The sequence below is a fragment of the Crocodylus siamensis genome, chromosome 2, assembly GCF_052110815.1.
Source record: "Crocodylus siamensis isolate JL-2025a chromosome 2, ASM5211081v1, whole genome shotgun sequence".
Lineage (NCBI taxonomy): Eukaryota > Metazoa > Chordata > Crocodylia > Crocodylidae > Crocodylus > Crocodylus siamensis.
In genome coordinates this window covers 25,981,265-26,005,123 of record NC_143396.1, presented here as the reverse complement: position 1 = coordinate 26,005,123, position 23,859 = coordinate 25,981,265, and the positions used below count along the sequence as shown (strand labels likewise).

The following is a 23,859-nucleotide window of genomic DNA, read 5'->3' as shown; positions in this document are numbered from 1 at the left end:
TGGAGCCAAAAGATCTGGCCATGGTGGAATCCCCTGGCACCACAGATCAACCTTCAATGATAGTCCTTTACACATGGATAAAGAATGCATTTGGGAGAAAAACTGGTATGAGTTTCAAAATTCTAAATCTGCCCATGCAATTAGGGACTCAAACTAAAGGTCCTCAAGTTACCTTTGAGTTCCCATTCATATCCTGTGATGAGTTTAGCTGAACTAAACCTCAAAATAGGGATTCCAACTGGTAGGTAAAGTTACATATTTTCTCCCAAATGACTCATGTTCAAGCCAGTGAGATGGGTCAAAGTAACAGGGGGTGCATCTACATGTGTGGTTTACTGCAGAGCTGATTAATTAGCTCCGCAGTAAAGTGTCACCATCTACATGTGCACCAGTATTAGGATGCAGTAAACACTGTATTTCATGGTGTAGAAATCTATGTGGTGTATGAGTCAACCCCATTTTTCTGATCTAAAAAGTTAGGATTTTTGTAGATACAGTGTATAAGTTGATGTAACTTTTTGCATCAGAAATACGGGGTTGACTTATACTGGCCCTTGTACATCCTCACTGCAGACAGGACAACTGGGGGGTGGACATGTACAAGACCAGCACTGCCAGGGCTGGGGCTGGGCTCAGTGCACAGGTGGTACAGCCCAGTAGCAGCTTGCAGGGGCTGGGGCTGGAGCTGGGATTGACACTGCCTGAGCCATGCCAGCCAAGCACTGAGCCTGGCCCCAGGCCCAGTGAGCAGTGCAACAGAGGCAGGCCAGGCAGGCTCCACTCTTCACCAACATGCACAGGCAGGGGGTGGAAAAGGAAGCCGGCCCTGGCGCGCGCACAGCTTCCACTGGTGATGCACAAGTGCCAACAGAACTGCAATCCACAGGGCAGCAGTGCCTGCATGGTACATGAACACCTGCTGCCTGCTGGCTGCTGTGTGCCACAAGGGGGAATGTGTGGGGCGTCCCTACACCCCCTCACCTTCCCTCACACCCCACACACCAACACCCTCCCTCGCATCCTGCCCACCCAAGCTCCACACTCCAGCCACCTCCTGAGTATGGGCTTTGCGGTCCCACCAGCCTCAGCCCCACACTTTGTGCTGCAGCTCCCCGGTCCCTACCACTTCCCTACCAGATATCACAAGCGCTGCAGAAGGGAGACAAGGAGCAGCTGGATGCTGAGGAAGCCAAGCACTAACAGCTGCAGCAGCCCCACCTGGAAGCTCTGTGCTGGCCAGACCCTGAATATGGTGTACAAGTCAAGGTGGAAATTTAAGGGTCAACATTTGGACTTCAAACCTTGATTTATACACTATGAAATATGGTACCTAATTCCACTGCAGGATAGTACTATCCAGGACAAGTACTATCCTACAGTGGAATAGTTACATATGCTGAAATACACGTGTAGATGGTGACTTAGAAGACTTGTAGAAGTAGCCCTAGAGTTCTGGAGAATGGTAGTTTTGTTGGCAGTAAGTGACTGCAAACAGTGTTGTAACTCGAAACAAAGCAAGACCAACACATTTTAGAGTCTGCTTTTATCATTATAATTACAACTTTTCCCTGACTTTGCATGCATTAAGCAGATTGTTTCCTCCACTTGTTGTGTGTTTGCAATCTGCCTGGTTGTAAAGGAGTTAGCCTTTAGGAATGACCTTTGCATTATCATTAAAACCTGTTTGCCTTCAGTTTTGCCAAGCAACTTCCTCCGCCTTTGAAAAATTAGCTCAATTCTATTGCGAGTATAACAGACCATTATAATATGACAGATTTTGACTAACATACAGTGTTTCATCTTTCATATATAGATATGAAAGATGAAACCAACATAGTCCCGAGATTTGAACAGATTCTAATCAGATGAAAAAAATTTAAAAAGCTGCTCAAGAAAACATGCCTGGATGAAATAACATTTTTTTTGCTTCCACAAAAATCTCTCTTTTGCAATAAACAATTTACATTCATTTTTTATCAGAATAAACACACATAGTATACTTCAGTTCTACAGCCACTGTTAGCTAAGCGTTGGACTTAGTAGCTTCATTTACCCAGCACTCCTAAGCTGAGAGCGAGAAACTTGAAGCTAAGACTTGGTGTGGAGCCATTTTTCTGACCTTACTTCCAATGTTTTCTTGTTTCCAGGGAAACCCACAAAGATAGAGTAAGAAACCCTGTGTTGTAATATTTTTGTCACATTTAATCTAACTCTTAACCTTTGATTCCTGACAAGGGAACGAAGAGCAAATACAATTCAGGATTGCAAGAATATTGTCATAAGATAACATAGTATCTTTCCTGACTATGTCTGCAGAAACAATTAACTGAAAGCACGAGGCATTAAATGAATTACAAAGACTTTGGATTGATTTACCCATGCTGCTTTGTCCTTTAGCAATACACTTCACAGAAATATTTCATGCAGATAATTTAAACACTGTACCTTCACTGTCTTGTCTTCAATTTCTTTGTTCATCTCAGATTAACTTCTTCAGGAGACACTCTGGGAATGAAACCTAGCCTTCCATCCATCTGCAAAGAAACAAACAGTTAACCAAGCTTTGATTTTATTTCCAAATAATCTAAACTAGGGCCCAAAATGGTTATTACCATTATAAGTAATATAAAGTCACAATAGAAAATGAAAATATTTAATCTGTTTAATGACTCAGTAATGATATGAAAGCAGAGAAAGAATAAAAATCAACGACCTCGGTAGCAGAATTTAATTAATTAGCTGTATTCTTATTGCATGTATACTTTACTAATGCAAAGGGCCAGCTTGTGCCTTTAGGCCAGGCTCTGAGCAAGAGGCAGTACATAAACCATACTTACGTCAGAAATAACTTCAGGAAGACACTGCCTCAAAGACCATCTCTTGTTTCAAACCTAGGAAAGTAAACCACAACCTCCCTGGAAGAAACAGAAGTTTTTCCCATTCCAGTCTTCTAGCCACCTACTCAGGCCAGTGAATAGGAAGAAGGGGAAGAACCATTTCCTACCTTTCTCTGCCCAATCCCTGCTTGCTTGCTTACACTGGAGAGTACTGCAATTTGTGTAAAACCAGAAACCTTACTACCCATCTCTTTCCCCAGCGTAGAAGAGCAAGTCAGTTAGGACAGCCTTTTTCTAAATGGCACAAGACTTTTCAATGATTATAGTGAATATATTGAATTATTCAATAAATTGAATATATTCAATAAATATTATTATTCCTATTACACAGATATGCAAACTGAGGCACAGAATAAGTGATATGCCCAGATCATACAGTAGAGCATAAGAAATGAACTGTGCGATTAACTAATGCTTCTTCTAATGCCTTGATTCCTCAACTTAACGCAACAGCATGTCTGGAAGAAAAGAGTTTTATTTCAGCAACTGGGTGGGTCTTTTGAAAAGGTTTAATCAGAGCTTCTGTCAGCTCATAGAGCCCTCCTGCTACATCTAAGTTGTGGTCTGAAACATTCAAAGGGCAAATTTGGAGGCAAATTACTAGGCTTGATTTGTCAGGAGGAGGGGCTAACAGCAAGGGAGATAGCAATGTTTCAGGCAACCTGGTGGGGCTCATTCAAGAGGCAAAGCTGTATAAAGCATGCATTCCCTATTCTGTCTCATGAGTCTGAAGTGTATACACATGATGTACATCTCTTTGTGTGCCTGACGTCCCATGTTGGATGATTTGTGGTTACCCAGAGGGGCTTTTGGAGTAACTGTCCAATTAATCTCTGGCAATCCTAGTGGCAGGAGCTTAATGAGCTGTAGGAGCACTAGCTAAGGAAATTGAACTTACTCTAATCCCTAGTAAAGTGTCTGAAGTCAGGACTGGCTGCGAGGGCTGAGACGGGGGTATGGAGTTCAGACATCCAGCAAAGACTGGAGCATCCACCATCACTCAGTGCACAAAGAGCAGTCAGAAGTGTGGATGCTGGTACAAAGCCAAATCCTGACAATGGAGACATATGGGGAGAGGCTACGCGTGACCTCTGCCCCATGTGTGAGGACTCTTTATGTCAAGTATGGAGTATAGCACTGACAGGTTTCCGCCATGAAACAGCAGCAGCCACCAACGTTCCCTCTAAGGAGCAGTGGTCCGTGAGCACGCCGCCTCGGTCTGGCATGGGACTCTTTCCAAAGGGGCTGGGGCCAAGGGCCGGAGGCTGAAGCCAGCAGCTGGGAGCCAGGAGCTGGAGCCTGGGGCCGGTGGCTGGAGCTGGAGCTGGGACCTGATGGAGAGGAGCTGCTGCCTGCCCCAGTGAGGCTCTGCCAGTTCTGGGACGCTGCTCTACTCTCCGGCCCCGATGCCATGTGCCTCCTCACAGGCAGTGGCTCCTCCCTGAGGTGCGGCAAGGCAGGGATGGAGGCGCGGGCTCCGCCAGCTCTGGGGAAGTGCTCCACTCCCCGGCCCTGATGCGAGGGAGCGGAGCACTTCCCTGGAGCCGGGGAGCCCACACCAGGCTCCTGCCCCAGCCTCTCCTGGTGCATGACCTTAAAAAGGCTGTGCGTAGCCACACTTTTAGTTGTGCATGGCTGCACATGTGTGCATCTTAGAGGGAACCTTGTCAGCCACATTGTTAAATGTAAAATATTCATAGTTAATAATGTTAGGTTGATTTAGCTGATAAGATTGCATCTATGCATCCAAACCAGAATCACTTGAATGGCAGCTTATCACTACACATGCTATAACTTCAGCAGCAGAGATGTCCAAAAGGCAAAAATCTTAAATTATTCCTTCTCTTCATTTTTTTATGTTACTTTTTCTTTGCCTCCTTGTGGATCTACATAGGAACGGTAGCCTGAGATACTCCGAGATCCAAAAGCTTGCCTATGTCTATCCCAATCACGCAGTTAGTCTAGTAAAAGATACTATGCACAAGAATTCTTGCCTCTCTATCAACCATCAAATTATTTCCTGGTTGGACCTACAGTTATTCCTCATTCAAGATCAAGCATGACCTTACTTGGAGAAGAAAACCTAGGTCAAATACAAACAGGCATTTGATCAACCAGTTTTTCCATGCAGATAGGAATTTCAAGTTTTCCTTCTCAGTCATTGCTTGCTGTCTTGACCTTTGTAAATAAAATTAAGGGATAGACATGTTAAAATAGGTTTTCTTCTGCCTAAAAGGTCCCAGAAGCGCAAATTGTGTCACAGTTATATAATCAGGAAACTTAAAACAAGGTTTTAGTATGCATCTCCTGAGGAAACCACTGTAGTGTTTATATGGGGAAAATCTATTTTATAACAGAAAAAAGGAGAAAAGTGAAAATATAAATAATCAGTGCAAGGACTCTTTAAAGACATGTTTCTAGTGAATGCAGGCCTCAGGTTACAGACAACATAGATAATGTAGGGCAAGCACTCCCATTTTCATCTCCAAAAATTCATCTCCCCTGATAACCACTATTTTAGCATGATAAAAAGGCAATTCAAATCTCTCTTACACCCAGTGGATTCACATGACTGTAACCAAACAATACTGAAACAGGAGCAAAGGTTTGTTGAAGATATCAAACTGAGCAAAGTAAACTCCACCTCTTGTCTAAATAAATTAAATAACAACCTTAGGTTATTTTGTTTGTTTTTAATAATCCTGATTTCACTTATTTCATCTCAGATCTCAACAACATGAGATACTGCAACCAGCTAAAATTGCTGGTAGATGCAGAACAGCTTGAAAAAGTCTAGTCTGGGCTATTTCTGGCTTTCTGCAGATGCAGCCGTGATTTGGAAGATGACTGCACTCTACTGGCTCAAATCCCAAGCCAACTTTTGAACTTGCGGTGCCAAACAGCAGAGCAGAAGGTCAATTCACTAAGCCATTTTAGCCAAAAGCTTTAAGGAAACTGTCACAACCAATTAACCATAAGTTCTGAGCCACTACTTATTCTTAAACTGAAAAAAAATGCTGAAGATTTTGGATCTCTAGTTTATGCCTAATTATTTTGCAAAGACTTTGTCATTTCTCATGGCAATGGAGTTTAAGAATGACATCAGACAGCTTCCTGTGTGTATTCAATTCACAGAAAATGTGTACAAGTGTTTTGAAAGAGTTTCACATTTTTGCATCCTTTAAAACATATGAGCCATTGTCTATTGCAGAAGAAAAATGTGGGCCCTTTCAAATGCAAGATCTCTCTTCCCATGATCCCCTGTCCATTGATATGCAAAAGATTTCAGCACATAGCTGCTATTTTAGTTATTGCGGTGGAACACACCCTATGTGTGCGTACACCATAAAGTGTAGGAGCATATCTTTCCAATAGCATAATGAGAGATGGGCGACTGGGGGACCAGATCTAGGTGCCCACTTAAAGGGGGCACAAGTGCACCTGCCACTGCTACAGGTCTATCTGCTAGGGGTGTGCGAAGTGGGCCCTCTTTGATTCGGGCCAAATCCAAATCGGGGAGAGTGATTTGATTAGTTGATTCAGATCACAGTCTCTGACTCAAATCAGCTGAATCTGAAGACTTGATGCTGATTCAGGCACGACTCGTGAGCGCTGCGATGCTGGGGCACATGGAGAGTCCCACGGGAGTACAGGAGGGCCCTCCACGTGCTCAGTGGCAAACCCGGAAGTGGACTGGAAATACTTCAGATCCACTTCTGGGTCTGCTGGGAAGCGTGCTGGGGAGCCCCCCCGGACCTTCCCGGCTCAGCGATCAGCCACAGGGGGATCCTGGGTGCCCCCCCCCAACTCACGAGACACCAGTCACTGAGCCAAGGGGGTGGGGCATGAGGAGGCTACCTGGCGGACCCAGAAGTGGTCCAGAAGTGCTTCTGGTCCATTTTCAGGTCTGCTGCCGAGTGCACTGAGAGTCCCCCATGCTTCTGTGGGATGCGCCCCAGCATCACAGTACTCACAAGCCCCTGCTATCCAGAATTATGTCAAAAAAACATTTAAAGCTTTGTCTATGTCCGAATCGCCGAATCTTTCTGAATCAATTTGGAGGGTTCTGATTCCACAGAATCGAATCAGGGACCAAAGATTCGCACAGCTCTACTTTCTGCTGCCCCTGGCCCTGCCTGCCTGACCCTTGCTGCTGTCTGTGCCACCCCAGACACAGACCCTGGTCATTATATCCTTAGATCTTTCCATCTTTGGGCTAAAAGCTTAATAGGTGTTCAGCATTTCTCAGTGTTTAGCACTATGCATGGATCAAATATTAGGGCCCAATTTTTCTCCTATACAAATCAGTAGCAGAATTTGTATTGCATTCAATACATTTAGGATTAGTTCATTATTCATTCATTTCAAACAGGACAGTCTTTGCGTGCAGAATCTGGAATAGCAGCTGGAATAAAAAGAGGTCATGTTCATAACACCACTTTTCTCCCAGGTCCTGATGAAATTTGGATTAGATAGAAAGATTCTGATCAGCACTGAGTGGCATGCACACCAACATACACTAACACACTATTCATTCCTTAAAATGGCTTTAAAAAAAGTCAAAATTAAGGAGAATGCATCATCTTTAACAGTGTTCATATTTAATGACATCATGACATTAATTTCTATGCAGGTTCAGCAAAAGTGTTCTTGTTAGTCCTTCTACAGCTATGTGGAATAATCTACACATAATAACAACTAGTTATTCAAAAACCTCTTTTTAGTATGGGAAAGGGAGGAGGGGTAGGTGAAATGTTGCCTCCAACAGCCCCAAGCCATGTGTTTAAGCCATTTCCCATTCTCAAGGGAAGAGTTCATTTCACAGCCAAACTCTTTAGCAGGATGGTGAGCACAAACAAAACCACCTTTGTACTAGGAGAGGAGGGAAAGCGATACAAGCTGAATTTCCAAGACAGTCCTTTTTCTCCCCTCTTCTTCTTAAACATAACGTGCAGCCCATACAGTGCTGGAGCCTCTCAAGGAGCTGGTTGACAGTCTCAACAATACAAGTTGTGAAAATCATCTGGCTTTTCAGGGCGACACAAAGAAGGGAGCTGGGATCATTCTAAAGGAATGAAATGGTTTCTTTATAGAACAGAAGATGGAATGAAGGTTCAAGATCAACTCTTTGTTTTAATTAGCTGGCTTACACTTGAGAGTTATGTCATTGCCAACAGACTTGCTCTGAAATTCCAAATGGAAGCAAAGCTCTTTTGTGACTACACAAGATTATTTTTTCCTTTAAGTCTTCCCACCACTTTTACAATCAGTACTGCTCCTCTCAGTGGAAAGCAGCAATTTAAAGGGTAGCACATAGAAGAATATCAGCATTTTAGCTATCATGTTGTCTAACACTGACCAACATGGGTTTTCCTAAGGGAAAGAGATTTCTGGCTCCCAACTGGTATTGGATTTAATTTACTTTAGTGTGTCATCTTACTAATAGTCAATGTAACCTGTTGTAAAACAGCCTAAAATTTAGTAGACTTACCTCTGCCTTCCAAAAGCCATTTCTTCTGGGTTTTCTAAATACCCATACAATATCTCCTCCTTCTTCCAGGTTCATACCTGAAATGAGCTTTGGAACAGCTGTCTGAGGGGAATAATTGTAGACTGCAACAAACGAAGTGCATGCCAGAATGATAGGCCTTTTCAACGAGCAGTGTCTTCATAAGTGGTGACTTCTCTCTCACGAAGTTGGCTTTCAGAATTTCCTGACACACCAGTTGTGGGCCTAATATGAGTAGGTGTCTACACTCTACTCTTTACATTAATCAGGGAGTATGTGCCAAACACCCCCTGCTTCCATACATACATACGTACGTTTATAAATACAGATTCTTCTGTCTTACACTGCTAAAATGATGTTACTATAGCAACCTGTGTGTGACCTGCATAATCAAGATAGCTGGGAAAAGCTGTTAGCTGAGTTTATGCCCACAAATAGGAAACTTTAACGATTAATGGTCTAAGAAATTCAGACATGTATCTGTGGAGTCATACCCATTTATCATGTATGATCCTTTTCTTGGACCACTGTTATTTGTAAATGTCAAGTGACAGCCAATGACGTAAAAAATATTAACAGAAAAACCATTAGCACAGCTGTTTCTTAAAATTATGTATTTAATAAATCATTGTATTATTTAGTTGAGCTGTATATAAAGATACACTCACACATTTTACAGCAGGGCTTCCCAAATTTGGTGACTTGTTAGGAGCCAGAGAGCTGCACCAGATTTGCAAACCCGATGGTGCATAATATTTAGAACTAAACAATGAATTCACAGCCTCATTTCCTGCTCACAGGATGTCATTTTGAAGATTACAGCTTCCTTAAATTTACTCGCCATTTACTCACCATTTACATTTTGTCAACATATTTTTGCATCTAATTATTATTACAGATTTATTTAATGAACAGATTGCTAACAGCTCACTGCAAAAATGCAAAACCCTATTTAAAATACAAGCCTTTAATTAATTATGATGTGATACATATGCCACATCTTATTGCTTTTGTCCCATGACTGGATAAATTTCACCTTTATAACCAGGGGGAGGGCTTGAAGAAAATGCAATTAAGAGAAAAGCATTAAGGAATTATAGGAAATTATAAATCTTTCCCTCTTTCTCTCTCCTTTGCTAAGCAGTCAGTCCTAAAAATATTAGGCTACTGGAAGAATTGCTGAAAGGATGCAAAGTTTAAATCAGAATTTTTCCCTCATCAGAACCACACAAACTATTTGCACGTGCATGAATGATCTTACCACAGAATGGTATGGCCAGATATTTCTCCAGTTATTATTTAACTGCTTCTGTATCTGGCCTCCAACAAGGAATTCTTGGAACCTTGTCATTTATCTGTGAAGTCCCCTGTGACCATGGCGTGAAGAACAGAAACATCCATGAGGTTCCTAGATGAGCTCAAGGCCTAACTGGGACTTAGGAAGAATATAGGGCTTGTACTGGCCTTCTCTATAGAACTGAAATCTTACTTTGTGTGAAGGAGAAATAAGAACATGATGGAGAGGCAATACATTGCCTCTTTCTGTTTGGTATGGATGCACAGGACCAACACATTGGCCTGAAAGAGACCCTTCCCGGGGCACTCATTATGTGTTGCAGCCTGCATCACAGGGACCCATGAACTTAGGGCTAGGTACAGACATTCAAAAAGCCCAAGGCGAAACAATCCAAGTTGCACAGTTTTCTCTAAGTAGCGTAGATTAGATCAGTAGTGAACAGAACACATGTTCACTCTTTCGTGGGGGTGCAGGGTGCAAATTTTAAACCAGGTTTCACCATTTTTAGATCAGTCTGTATGTGCCGAACTTCTGTTCTGTTGCTGATATAGATCAGTTTTGTGCACCTAGCTTCTGTTCTGTTATGAGCACAGACCAGTTTTTAATCACTTATAGAGGTAAATGTGTAATGTCTGTACCTGGCCTTAAGGCTTAGGAATCTGAACAGAGACCAGGCTCTGCCCAGGATTGGGGTCTCTAGTCCATCCCTGTCAAGCACCCCTTGCTGGAAACTAGAGTTCCCATTCTAAGTAACTAGACCCTGGCACTAATGGTGACCCTACACACTCTCCAATAGCTTAAGGTCATCCTCCTCCCAAATAACTGAATGGCAATTTCGTATCTGAAAAAGGACACCTCTCCCACAGACAAGTTTTACAGTATGTGGGTCCAAATTTATGCCTGGTGTAGTCGCACTGAAGTAAATGGAGCTACACACCAAAGATGAACTAGCTCCATATAGGAATTTCCTATCACTAAGTTTTTACTTATAAACTAAGTTTATAAGTTTATACTTATGTAAAAAGCTAAATCTGTTTTGCCCCTGGAGAAGTATGCAGTAAGAAGGTGCTTAAGGGATTATAGGTTCTTGGATTGAAAAGGACATTGATGAGGCTGCCATCTATCACAAGCAGCTTTGTTTTCTAGTAGCTAGTTTACCAAATTAATAGCTAAGGTATCATATGTGTTTGGCCATTACAATTTCATTGTATCCACTGCAGCATGTAGGCTGTAAAGCAGGGGTAGCCTACTCCATGCTACAGTCAGCCTAGTGATAAATTTATTTAATAGATTCATAGATATTAGGGTTGGAAGGGACCTCAGTAGGTCAGCGAGTCCAACCCCCTGCCCTGGGCAGGAAAGAGCACAGGGGTCAGACAACCCCAGCTAGGTGCTTCTCCAGTCTCCTCTTGAAGACCCTCAGGGTAGGGGTGAGCACCACTCCCCTTGGAAACCCACTCCAGATTCTGGCAACCCTTACTGTGAAGTTCTTTCTAATGTCCAACCTAAATCTGTTCTCCATCAATTTGTAGCCATTGTTTCTAGTTACTCCAGGGGGTGCCCTAGTAAATAGAGCATCTCCTATTCCCTGCTGCCCTCTGATGAATTTATAGGCAGCCACAAGATCACCTCTCAGCCTTCCCTTGTGAAGAGATACGGGTCCCTCAGTCTCTCCTTGTAGCACCTTGCCTGCAGGCCTCTGACCATATGACTGGCCTTTCCTGGACCCTCTCAAGATTCTTCGCATCCCTCTTGAAGTGTGGCGCCCAAAACTGGATGCAGTACTCGCATAGAGGGGAACCATAACCTCTCTGGACCTGTTTGTCATGCACTTGCTAATGCATGATAAATTGAGGTTAGACTTGTTTATCACTTTGTCACATTGACGACTCATGTTCATCTTGGAGTCAACTATGACTCCAAGATCCCTTTCCACTGCTGTGCTGTGGAAAATATTTTCTCTATTCTGCAACCGGTCCCAGCTGATGTTGCATTCCCCAGCAAAATAAAATAGTTTAAAAACTCATACATATTTACAAGTACATTAGAAAGAAGCCAGTTATGAATAAAGTTCCAGTCACAAGGTTTATCAACATATAGAGAACATTAGCTGATTTTAATCGGATGCACACTTAGATGTACAAATCTAGTATTAGTCAACTTCCATCATAGCAATTTCATCACCTCATGTATCTAACTTTGCCTCAAAGGGCGATCATAATATTTTGCCTTATTTTATTTATTTATTTATTTTAAAACTGTTTTCAGGCCCAAAGCCAGGTTTTTCAAAAGTAGGAGCCTAAACTCAGGTTCTTCAATTTATATTTTAATCTCTTAAATTAAAAGCCTGGATTTCAAAAGTCCTTCCACAAAGCATAGAAAAGTAAGAACAGTTGGGTATTTAGTACTTTCTATTGTCTCATCTCAGTTAGATTTTTGGGTGCCTGTAGACATACAGGAATGCTGCTCTGATGTGCTGCAATTACAGCACGTTGGAGCAGACTCAATCAAGTCTGCTGGAGCATTACAATTAGTGTGCTTTAGCAGCCTCTGTATCTCGTGTAGTCAGTTTCCCTGTGCTTCACAACGGAGGCAGGGGAGCTTTACCTAAAGCTCATTGAACAAACTTTAATTAAAGCATCCCCAATGCCATTTTGAAGTATGGGATGCTCAATGCACAAGACACTGAAGGCACTTTAATTGGAATGGCTCTTGGAGCCGCTGTAATTACAGCAACATCCACACCCCCAGAGCAAACATGAAGATGCCCTTTCAGTCCTAAATTAGCCTCCTACTTTTGAAAGTCCTGGGCCTTATTTTTTTTTAATAAACTCATTAACCACTAGGAAAATATCTCTGTTATTTTAAAAAAAGATTTGTAATCATAGAAAAGCAAGGCTGGAAAGAACCTCACAAGGTCTTCTAGTCCAGCCCCCTAATCAAAGGAGATCTTCCCTGTCTAAAACATCCCAGCGAAGTGTCCGTCCAACCTGCCCTTGAAAGTTTCCAGGGATGGAGATTCCACAGTTCTCTAGCTAGTCTGTTCCAGTGCTTGATCACCCTTACAGTCAGCAAGTTCCTCCTAATCTACAGTCTAAAATTGCCTTGGTGAAGCTTGAGGCTGCTGCTCCTAGTTCTGCTCCCTCCAGCTACAGAGAATAGCTCATCTCCATCCCCTCTGTCATCTCCTTTCAGGTGTTTGAAGACTGTTATCAGATCTCCCCATGGGCAACTGGTGCCTCTGAGTCTGGGGGAGCACTGGCGGGGCACGACTCAGAGGGCAGGGGAGGGGTGCATCCCCCAGTGGCCAGCTAGTGATCAGTCTGGCGGAGCCAATTTCAGCGCTCCCTGTCAAGGGGGGCACCAATGCTCTTGGGGGGAGGAGGGGAAGGAGGCATGTGCCCCCAGTGTCCCCCCCCCCACGTGTTGCCTATGGATCTCCCCTCAGTCCGTTCTTCTCCAGACTAAATAACTCTAGTTCTTTCAATCTTTCATCATAAATCATGCTTCTCAGGCCCATAATTAGTTTTGCTGCTCTGTGCTGGACTCTTTCCAAACTGTCCTCATCCTTCTTGAAGTGGCGGGGCCCCAAACTGGACACAGCACTGCAGGTAAGGCCTCAATAGTCCTGAATAGAGCAGAAGAATCACTTCCTTTGATTTACTAGTGATAGTCCTGTTAATACAGTCCAGTATGGTGTTGACTTATTTTGCAACAACACACTGTTGGCTCATACTCAGCTTAAGGTCCCATGTAATACCCAGGTCCTTCTCTGAAGTACTGCAGCCTACCCAGTTACTTCCCAGTCTATATTTGTACATGCAATTATACTGTCCCAAGTGCAGGACTTTGACCCTGTCCTTGTTTAATTTCATCTGGTTGATTGCAGACCTTTTCTCCAGTCTATCCAGGTCATTCTGGATCCTAGCTCTACCCTCCAATTTGAGTCTGCAGTTCTTCCCAACTTGTTGTCATCCACAAATTTGCTAAGCATGCACTCAGTCCCATCATCTAAATCATTAAGGAAGAGGTTAAACATACCGGAACTAAGACAGACCCTTGATGAACCCCACTTGACAACTCCTCCAAACTAGGCTTCTCCTAGTTAAGTCAGTACTTTCTTTTCCAGGTCTTCTAAAAATGAGCGGAAATGCCCGAATGAATTCTACTTGTTTAGCACCTGTGTACATCCTGTATTCTAAAACGTTCATTTTCATTGACGTGCTAATGTTTTCAATAAACAACTTAGAAGATTATAATATACCAGGTCTTAATAATTATAATAATGAAATAATTATGTCATTTGGGTTGCTCTCCATTACTGTCCAATTTTTATTAACATTTTGCAAGAGAAAGGTGACTCTCTAACAACAACACAAAGCTTTTAAGATGGTAACTAATCCTTTTGTTTATTTGAGAGAGTTTTTAAATGGGACGACACTAACGTGTGTATATTTTACAGGATCAGGGTCTGAATAGGTATTCATAAGAGATTATAATTGGTAAATATAAGCATTTAATGTCTACGATATGTAAATCCTGCATGCATTCTAGACTTCCTCCTCAAGGCTTAGATGAATGAATAGTTATGTTGCAATACAACCTGCATTTTGAGGATTGCTTTGAAATTTCTGGCTTTACCCCAGGCCACCTGTGTGACCCTGGCCAAGCCATTTAACCTCAGTGCCTCAGTTCCTTGTCTGTAAAACAGAGTAAATATTATAAACTTTTTCACATCCTTAGTTTGTATCATCCATATTTAGAGTGAGATTTTTTGGGGAAGGCACTTCTACTCCACATACGTACAATAACCTGACATGGTCACAGCCTCAAAGCACTACAGTAATAATAAGCAGTAGAAGCCGCAGCATTCAGTCATCATGTTACAAACTGACAGGTGAACATGCTTGATACAGCTTCTCTTTGTCATCTGTTTTGGTCCCTTGCTTCTCACTCATGTTTTTCAAAAAGTCTTGCTTTGAATTTTTAACTACTGCTACCACTATTTTTAAAACTCCTCCTCCAATCTCAGTCTCTCCTGTGTGAAGCCCCATCTGTCTCTTTAACAGTTTTCTGAAAGCAACTTTTAACATATGAATTTTACTATTATGAGTATAAATTATGGACAGAGTACTGATAATCTAACCCATAAAGGATACAGTAGAAAATAGCAGGCTGATTTGTAAAATCACTTGACCAGGTATTTGCATTTAAGCATGAGTTACAGCAACAGTAAAGACTTGGAGTTCCAATTCAGTTTGACCCTTATGCACAGGCTTAAATCCATCCTTACTGAAGTCCATGGGGCTCAAAGTTTAGCATGTTCTTAAACACTTGTTGAATTATGACTGAGAAGTATTTCCAATTCTATAATTCTATTAAAAAGCATATTTATATTTGTAGAACTGATTAGATATTTTCTTCTTCAGTCTTCAAAAAAACAAAACAAATTCTGCTTTTAAAATTAATGAATATTGAACCTAAGAGCACATATCCAAAACTGGACTCATTAATCTTTTCTGCTTTGCTGCTTGTAAGGTAAGGGGAGTCAATAGCCATAATAAATAGAGACTTATCAATGCTCCTGGTGTTAAAAGAAATCCATGATTTTTCTCAAGAGACTCTGCTGATGTCAAGGGGTAAAAATGAGATCGACTGCTTTGTGAACAGTACTAAAGGCCAAACAGTGATGTGCTCAAGGCTTGATCCTACCCTATTGTCCTCAATTGGAAAATTCTTCACAGTATGCAACTGAATACAGAAAATATAGTATTACTAGCAAATAGCCTTGTGACAAAAGTAACCTTGTGTTATTTAGGAGCAAAGATAGTGTTTTCACACATCTCTGCAATTCACCTACTTAGAGCCTTGCAAATTCCATCCAGCTGTCTACTTGAATTACTTTGGAAACCTGGTCCAAAGCCATCTTAAAGAGGTAATATTAGTTTCAAGGATTACATTTCCATCTGACATGTTAAGGACCGCCTCAGTTTTCTGAACCCTTGATTATCCAAATGGCAAGATATTTTTCTCTTACAAAATCTAACCTGTAAGTGGTGTTGTTTTAAGTTTTATTAATACGGTACTGAATCTCTACTGTTAGGTTTGATTCAATATTCTAACTTGTAACTGTTGCTATTGCATATTGTTCTCCTTTAAGCTTTAATACCATATCATATCTCTACTTCTCAGTTTGACACAGTTCTCTTTTAAGTTTTGCTGTATTTAATATCTCGCCTGTTAAGTTTGGTGTGGTTTATATTATGCACCAAAACTTTATATTGTTACGTGGAACACTTTGAATTATTATAGATAAAACATATTTCATTTTTTCCAGTATATTGGATACTTTAGATACTTAGCATTGCATATACTCAGTTTCACTTTTTCTTTCTTTTTTTTAATGATCACTTTCACTTTTTCTGTCTTATATACAAACATGAGAAAATCAGTCTCATGCAGTCTGGAAAGAGTTGACATGCACACATTTTTCCATACCTCACAAAAAGCAGTTGCAATGGTGAACCTGAAACTAAAGGGGGAAGAGACAGACATATGCAGGCAAATGGGTGAAGGGTGGAGTTTAGCATGCATTAGAAGCTTTTAAGACCTTCTACATATCACCAGGAGAGCTGAAAAGCATAGTTAAAATAAAGTTTTTAAAGCAAAAAAAAATTAATAGTAATCCAAAATATAGTGTTTACATCTCATTTTGGCTTTTTATTTATTTTAAAATACTAAGTCGACTGTGCCCTTTTAAAAAGGATTTTCCTGTAATTCTGTGCCTGTCTGAAACTGATGCGACATCTAATTCTTTTAAACAACATTCATCAAAGAGGACTATAAGAGGGATACTTCAAAGCAACATTAAAATTTAGGAAGAATTTTCAAAAAAGGGCATGTAGGAGCCTTTGATAACAAAACAACTGGAATTAGAGATTGCCAAGACCCCAAAATTCACTGAATCCATTTCCTTGCTAACGAAGGATTGTTATAGTGCCAAATCATAAGGAAGTGCTCAGTCTTCAGATGTTTAGCAGTTAATAGTCTCCCTCCTTGGAAGGCTGCAACTGATGACTAGAAAGTGAAGGTGGAGCCACAAAGAGGGTTAAAAGCCCCAGGGGCAGAGTGCAAGGAAGGAGAGAAGGCTGTGGTGTGAGGAAGCAGCACAGAGCCTCTGCCCCTCAAGGTCTGAAGACATCAGGGTTTGGGTTTTTTTGTGGGGGGGTTTTGTTGGTACACTTGCTTGTTTTGATGGTTGTTTAATGTGGAAACCAGATAAAATAAATTAGCTGGAATCTTTGAAGACAAAGCTGCCTAATATTGATACAGAAACTTAGTGAGTAACCTGCTTACACAAACCCTCAAAGTTCATTGTGAGCCTTGTCATAGTTGGTGTTTGTCTTAAAGTCCCAGCTCCTGGGTAAATACATTAGAAATTCAGTTATCATTTTCAAACGGTATGATTCTAGCTCTGGCGAATAGCTGAGAAATGTGAAACCTAAACACTTATACACCAGAAAATAACGAAAAAGTTTCAAAACAGAAACAATAATTGCGGTCATAATTTAATGTTTAACTGCTACCCATTCTTGGTTTAGTCAACATAGCTTTCAACGATTGTGTTAGACTTAACAATGTGACCTGCAGAGAAACAAGTAACTTAAATATATATTTTTTAAGTGTCTGAAAACATGCATATGTAAAAATGTGTATATTTATTTAAAATGTGTCAAATAATTTATGAAAGATTGGCATGAAGAGGGTTGGTTAAAACATTGTCCGTAACAACAGACTTTGTCCATTTACACATTATGAGCACATGGGTAGAATTCAGTATGAAAGGGAGTACCCAGAATGCCTATATGCTCACAGCTTATTGAAGACAAACCAGAATGCAATGTTTCAGTTCCAGTTCACTGTCATCCAAACGCTTAAAAAGCCTAATGAAATGAAGAAATAAATTCTTCTCTCATTTAGGGATTATAGAATATTTTATTTTGTTTATTTTTTCCTGATTTAGCCTTAAGTGCATCGCTACCCCACGTTGTTAGAAATCAGCATTTTACCGTTTTGATCAAAAAAATGAAGAAATAAAGAAAGGAACCTGGTGTTTTCAATGAGAAAATTTGCATTGAGGTTTTAGTTTAACTTAGTTGATTTGATCTACATGGAGGCACACAGAGCAGTCAGTTTAGTCTCCTGGAGTTTGTACTCAGTACGCACACAGTTAATAAAGAGAGATATGAATCTAGGAGCAATACAGTGAAGGATTCCCTTTCTAATGGAATTCCAGGAGCAAAAGTGGGATGTTATAAAGTATGCTTATTCCTGAACACTTAATCATACTGAACTTGGTTAAACTTGTCCCTAAGCCCCAATATCAGGTCATGCATTCATAAAAAGCCACAACACTTTACATGCTCTCTTAAGCTAAAAGTCCATTCATGATTATCTTTTCTTTATGGAAAGCCCTAAAGTAGCTCTTAAGCAAAAGGAAGGGGTCAGGGAAAGTTTTTTTAAGCAGTGATTCAACAAATATATCTGGCACAAGCTACTCTCTTTATTGTGTTGAACCTAAGTCAGTCTCCTCACTGCATATTGTATTCACCCCATTACCTCTGTTTTCTGGGCTGTGTCTTATGTAGAATTATTCAGGAAAGGGAGGGAAAAAATGGACAAAGCAAACAGCACATTATCTCTATAAGAGTTATGTAACCAAAGCCAAACCAAATCCATATTTTAGTGTCCTGAGATTACAGACATTTCCTTGTGCAGTTGGGTTCTCCTGTGGGCTGAGGGAACCTGGTATAAAGTCACAATGGAAGGTCTCTCTTAGGGGTGAGCAAAATACAGCCTACGGGCCAGATCTGGCCTATGAGGCCATACTATTCAGCCCGTGGGGCCCCTAAAAAATTTAGAAAATGAATATTAATCTGTCCTTGGTTCCTGTCAAAAATAACAGAAACCAGGGGCAGTAGGACCCAGGGGAAGTCTGGCGGGCTCCCAGAACAGCAGGGCCCACCTGCCCCTGACTGGCATCCAGAAGCCCCAGCAGGGGCTTCTGGCCTGGGACCATGTGGCTGCATCGCGCTGGATCCTCAGGTAAGGTGGGGGAAAGGGCAGGGGATGACCCTGGGCAGGGAAGGAGCCCGGGGAAAAGCGACCCCTCCCCCACCCCATGGCCCATGCTCTCTGCTCGCAGCCCACTCAGGGCTGTCTTGAGCAGGCACAGGCAGCCCCACATGGGCTGCGAGCAGCTGCAGCGCGGGGAGCCGGTCATGGGGCAGGCGAGGGGTTGCTCTTCCCCCACGCACTGGATGGAGCCAGCCAGTTCCCCCCTCTCCCTGCTGGTGCAACCTAAACTGGCTCCACAGACCCCTGCCAGTCTGCACCCTGCTCTGGGCCCCACCGGTGCTGGCCCTGAGACATTGCTCCCCAAGACATTGGGACATTGGTCACAAGATGGTGACCAAGGGACGGGGCATCTGTCAAGGGGCAGGGCTACCCACACGGCCCTCAACAGCTTGGCAAAACTGGGTAAGCAGCCCTCCGCCCAAAATAATTGTCCACCCCTAGTCTATCTGTTTAACATATAGTGTTGCATAATGAACATCTTACATGGATTGGGAAAGGTGGATTCAGTTCCAAACTCTATTCAAACTTTGCCATCGGAGAGCACCTTTGTAGTAGAATCTCTGTCAACTCCATGACCAACCCTTTTCTCTCTTCCATGTAAAAGGACCTTGGTTCCATTTATATGTTCCCTCAGTGAAATCCTGCACCTGTTATAGTGTTGTTTAAGAATATCCAGACTTTTAGTTTTGTATAGTTCTAATCCATGAGCCCTTGGATTTCATCTCCCTCAGTTCCTATGAGGATACTTTTTTCAGAGCTGAATAGCACCTTACCAATAAATTCCATGGTACAGTAAAGTCAATTAGTCTTCACAGTCACCTGATCCAAGATTGCTTTTCACCTCTCCATTCCTAATAATTTGTAGGATATAAGTCCATCCCATCTTCAACTCAGCTGAGTAAATTTGGACCCAGATATTGGGAAGGAGCTGGCCCTGCAAACACCCACAATCCCTGCTTCCATTATAATTAACTCTTGCAGTATTTTCATGTAGCTGTAGACTGGGAATTCATTCTGCAGCTTTGCAACGGTCTCTACACATTTAAGATACCAATTTCATGTGATGCTTTCACATCATTCATTATAAGACTAGAAGACTGCTTTTAATTTCCATAGAAGTACTTTAATGTTTTGTATTAATAATTCCCTACAGGGTCTTTCCTATTACAGTGTCTCCTCATTAAGCTACAAAGTTAAACAGGTGCTTGTCATGAAGACAATAACTTTTTCAGGAAAAGATGGCCCATAGGATAAAAATTGCCACTGGTAATACATGTTGTTGCTACTACCTCCTGAGAGCTGACATCAGGCTTTTGTTCTTCAGGGTAATCACTAGATGCAAATGAAGCAGCTTCCTTGTCTGTCGATGGACAACTGAATTGAACAATCTTCTTCTCAGAAACCAAACCAGAAGAGCCCACAGTCTGAACACTGATTTGAAATGGCACAGAGAGATCAAGATTTTCTAAGATGGTCTGAAATGAGAGGAGATCTAAATTTTAAAATGAATTTAAGTCATTCATTGTACATTCAGCAGTACTAGGATTTATACAATCACTTCGACATCAGACATTAGGCCACATTTTCTACTGGCATAAATTGACTTCAATGGTGTTTTGTCTGTTTATGTCAGCCCAGTATTATAAATGGTATGTGTCTGATAAATAAGGACTACATGAGAGGGGGTGCAGGGCAGAAGTGCTATAAAGGTTTTATTACACAAGTCTAGGATAGTTGCATTATTCATGAATGTCAAAACCACCCATGAGCAACCAATCATAAATTCATATTAATAAAGTCCTTGTGCCTCCTTCCACCATTCATGTATTTTGCATGTAGCACATATGCTACAAGAGAAATATTGCTTTTAAGCATTGTCTTGGGAAAACACCTACCTATTGTCTTCCCTTGAATATGTTTGAACCCCCTGGGCACGTCCTCATGAACAGAAACATGCATTTCCCCAAGGACAAACACAATGGCACAATATGTGCTGCTCCTACTTGTCCCTGGGGAACAACTGTTCACACACGATCTGAAGCGTGGCATGTTGCCCACCTGGGCTGGCCCCAGCAGCCTTTTCTGAGGTCCTGGGGCCTCTGGGGGCTGCAGCAGCAGCAATCCTGCAGCAGGGAGCCTGATCAGCAGCTGGAGCATGGCTCTTGTTAACCAGGCTCCAGTTTTGGGCCATGCTGCCACCACATGCAGCACCCCATTTTATTTTTATACCAGGATCTCCTGGTATCAACACCCTCCCCTTCCCTGCTGTGTGCTGCAAATTTACAGCAATGGGGAACACCTGCATGTGTGGTGTGCAGCGCTACAGATAGGTCTGCAGTGCCACATACCACACGTATGCACTCATCTGCATGTGCCCCCTGAGTCCTGCCTCAAATAGTTTAGAAGGAGCCCTGAAACTCTTTAAAAAAAGAAATAAATTCCTTCTATTAATAAAATGTCATGGTTTTCAGGTGTCTGCTCTCAGTCCCTTTCAGGGCTAGAAACAGTCCTGGCTCACTTGGGGAAGCCAAAATGTCTCTTGCCAGTATACAGTGGTGGGTAGCCACTTTTGTCTGAAGTAAGGCAGAAAATTGATAAGAGTGGCACCTTAGAGACTGACTTGTTTAGTGAGGCATGAGCTTTCACAGGCACCAGCTTACTTTATCAGATGCATCATTTGACATTAATGTCTAACAAAGTTGTTGCCTACAAAAGTGCATGCCTCTGAACCAGTTCATCTCTAAGGCGCTACCCTGCCTTGCCTTTTGCCTATCTTTCTAGTGTAGAGGTTCAACAATATTTTAGACTTTAAGTTTGATATTTTTTATATCTACAGTAGCTATCATCTCTTATTGGCTTCCTCCTGGAATCTGTAACTAGGAGAAATGGTGCGTTTGTAATGGAGAAAATGTCCACAAAGGGGAGAATTCAGCCCAAGTGAAAATGGCAGGGATTTTTTTTTTTTTTCGCCTTGCTCTGTAGCGTGACCCAAGTTCCACTTCTTAGAATCATCTGGACATATTTTACCTAATAGATTCCCTCATATTACAGAGACCTAAGGCACTAGCTGTACCCAGGTCACTCCTGCTCCCCTCCTATGGTATATTGTTTTTTAGTCTCTTGGATTTTTTGAAGTAAAGGTGCTAGCTGGGGGTATTTTACCACTTGTGGTTTGTGGGCACGACATGTACATGGATGTTCTTGCAGACCCTTTTGGATTTAGTGCCTATTACTTGGTTGTCTATGATTGCTGTGGATGGGATCCAGGTGGGCCCTTCTGGCCTTATGTTTGGGGAAGAGTAGAAGGAAACATTTCTCTTATAAGTTATTCTTTCTTAATAGCAGCACTTTGAAGTTGCTCAGTAGTTTTGAATGTTGGAAGGAGTTCCTGGAGCAGAGAGCCAGGGAAGCAGTACACAGTACATTAAGCATGGTTCTGTGGTTTGCAAGACCTCACCACTATTTATCATATTTCTATTAGCTACACAGGTGGCAAAGAAATGAAAAGAAAGAGGAAGTATACTACTGATTTTTTAAGGGCAGATGCAGTGTCTTTATGTATTCAGGCCATTTGTGTCTTCACATGAACATATTTATTTACAAGTTGCATAGTGAGTCAAACAGTGAAGAATAATTAGGATGTCTAGAAGGAGAGAGAACTACTTGAAGTGTGGCTGAACATTTCATGAATTACGATCTGTGTAACACTTACGGGTCCATGTACTCAGTGACACTGGGCATGTCTGCATGAGATGTTCATTGTGGAGTTGACTAATTAGCTCTACAGTAAAACGTCACCATCTACAAGTGCAGCGGTATTAGGATTGCGTAAACTAATTAACTCTGCCATAGGACAGTGCTGCCAGACACAAGTACTATCTTATGGTGGAATTGTTTACTCTGCTGCAACGTTCATATAGACAGCGATGGGCCTGGCTGGGGCATGAGGGTGTTTTAGTGCGGAGGCTGCCTGCCAGCTAGCCCTGAAGTGCATTGAGCCAGGCTGGAGCAGCCCTGAACTGCCAGGCTGACCCCTGGGGCCCCCTGCCAGCCAGGGCTGCTCAAGCCCAGCTCAACATCCTGCAGTCCTGGGCACACAGGCAAATGTAGCACCTGCAAGCACAAACCGTGCCAGGGTTTATTCAGCTGCACTAATTTCACATGTAAACATGCCTGCTATGTAATAAATGCAACATGGTATATTTTCAGTAATAACTGGAAATGATGCTATTTTAGAGTTGCCAATATTTCACTCAGAATGCATTTTCATATTCAGATGAAATGCTCTGTGCTGAAAAAGACTAACCAGGAATAATGCTGGCGAAGACACACTGACCCAATCTTACTTCCAGAGTTATAAAAGCCCACTCAGCACATAACAGAAGCTTTAGAAAGGGTCATAGAGAGAAACAGACAAACCCCAGGAGGAACTGATGTATTTTTGATGATACACATCATGCATGATGCCCTGGGAACTGACCTTGGTGTGTCATACAGCTCCTGAGCAACTGAGTAAAAGAGACTACACTGAATCCTCAAACGAATTCCAGAGAAACTATTAAGATGTTATGTATCTAATATTATACTATTAAAATTACATTCTTCCATTATAATACAGTATCCAGTGTTTATTTCTATCAATTATATTGCTATGAAAAGAAGCAATATTCTCATCATAAGCAGTATACCTCTCCCCTCCCATCACTGCAACATCTACCAAATTATTCAGTTCTTTGGCTTCTCCATATTAAATATTGATAGAATAAGTAACATCATTCAACAAAAAAGTCTGTTTACCTTGGTACATGCTGAACTCGCAACAAACTTATGAAATTTCCCATTGATACATATCTGAGTGTAAAATAAAATACAGGGAGAAGGTTAAAGAGAAAAACAGCTTGCTAAATTATCCAAATAAAGCTATGAAGCCTTCCTGGATCCCTACTTACTGTAGTTATAAAGCCTTTAGTACTTATTCAAGGAATTTTTACATTTTATTATAGCTTATTTAGGGTGAT

The 23,859-nt window shown here is 41.7% G+C and overlaps 1 protein-coding gene across 1 annotated transcript in view; it reads right to left on the bottom strand.

Annotated features, from left to right (window-relative positions):
* C2H4orf50 (chromosome 2 C4orf50 homolog) overlaps positions 1–23,859 on the bottom strand; it is a 170,355-nt gene that overhangs the window by 15,882 nt on the left and 130,614 nt on the right. Inside the window, exons 19-21 of the mRNA XM_090034492.1 lie at positions 23,639–23,692; positions 20,131–20,316; positions 2,446–2,534 (exon numbers count right to left, since the gene is read on the bottom strand). Of these exons, the coding sequence (XP_089890618.1) occupies positions 2,475–2,534; positions 20,131–20,316; positions 23,639–23,692 (300 nt within the window). The 3' untranslated portion in view covers positions 2,446–2,474. The remainder of the gene's footprint in view (positions 1–2,445; positions 2,535–20,130; positions 20,317–23,638; positions 23,693–23,859) is intronic.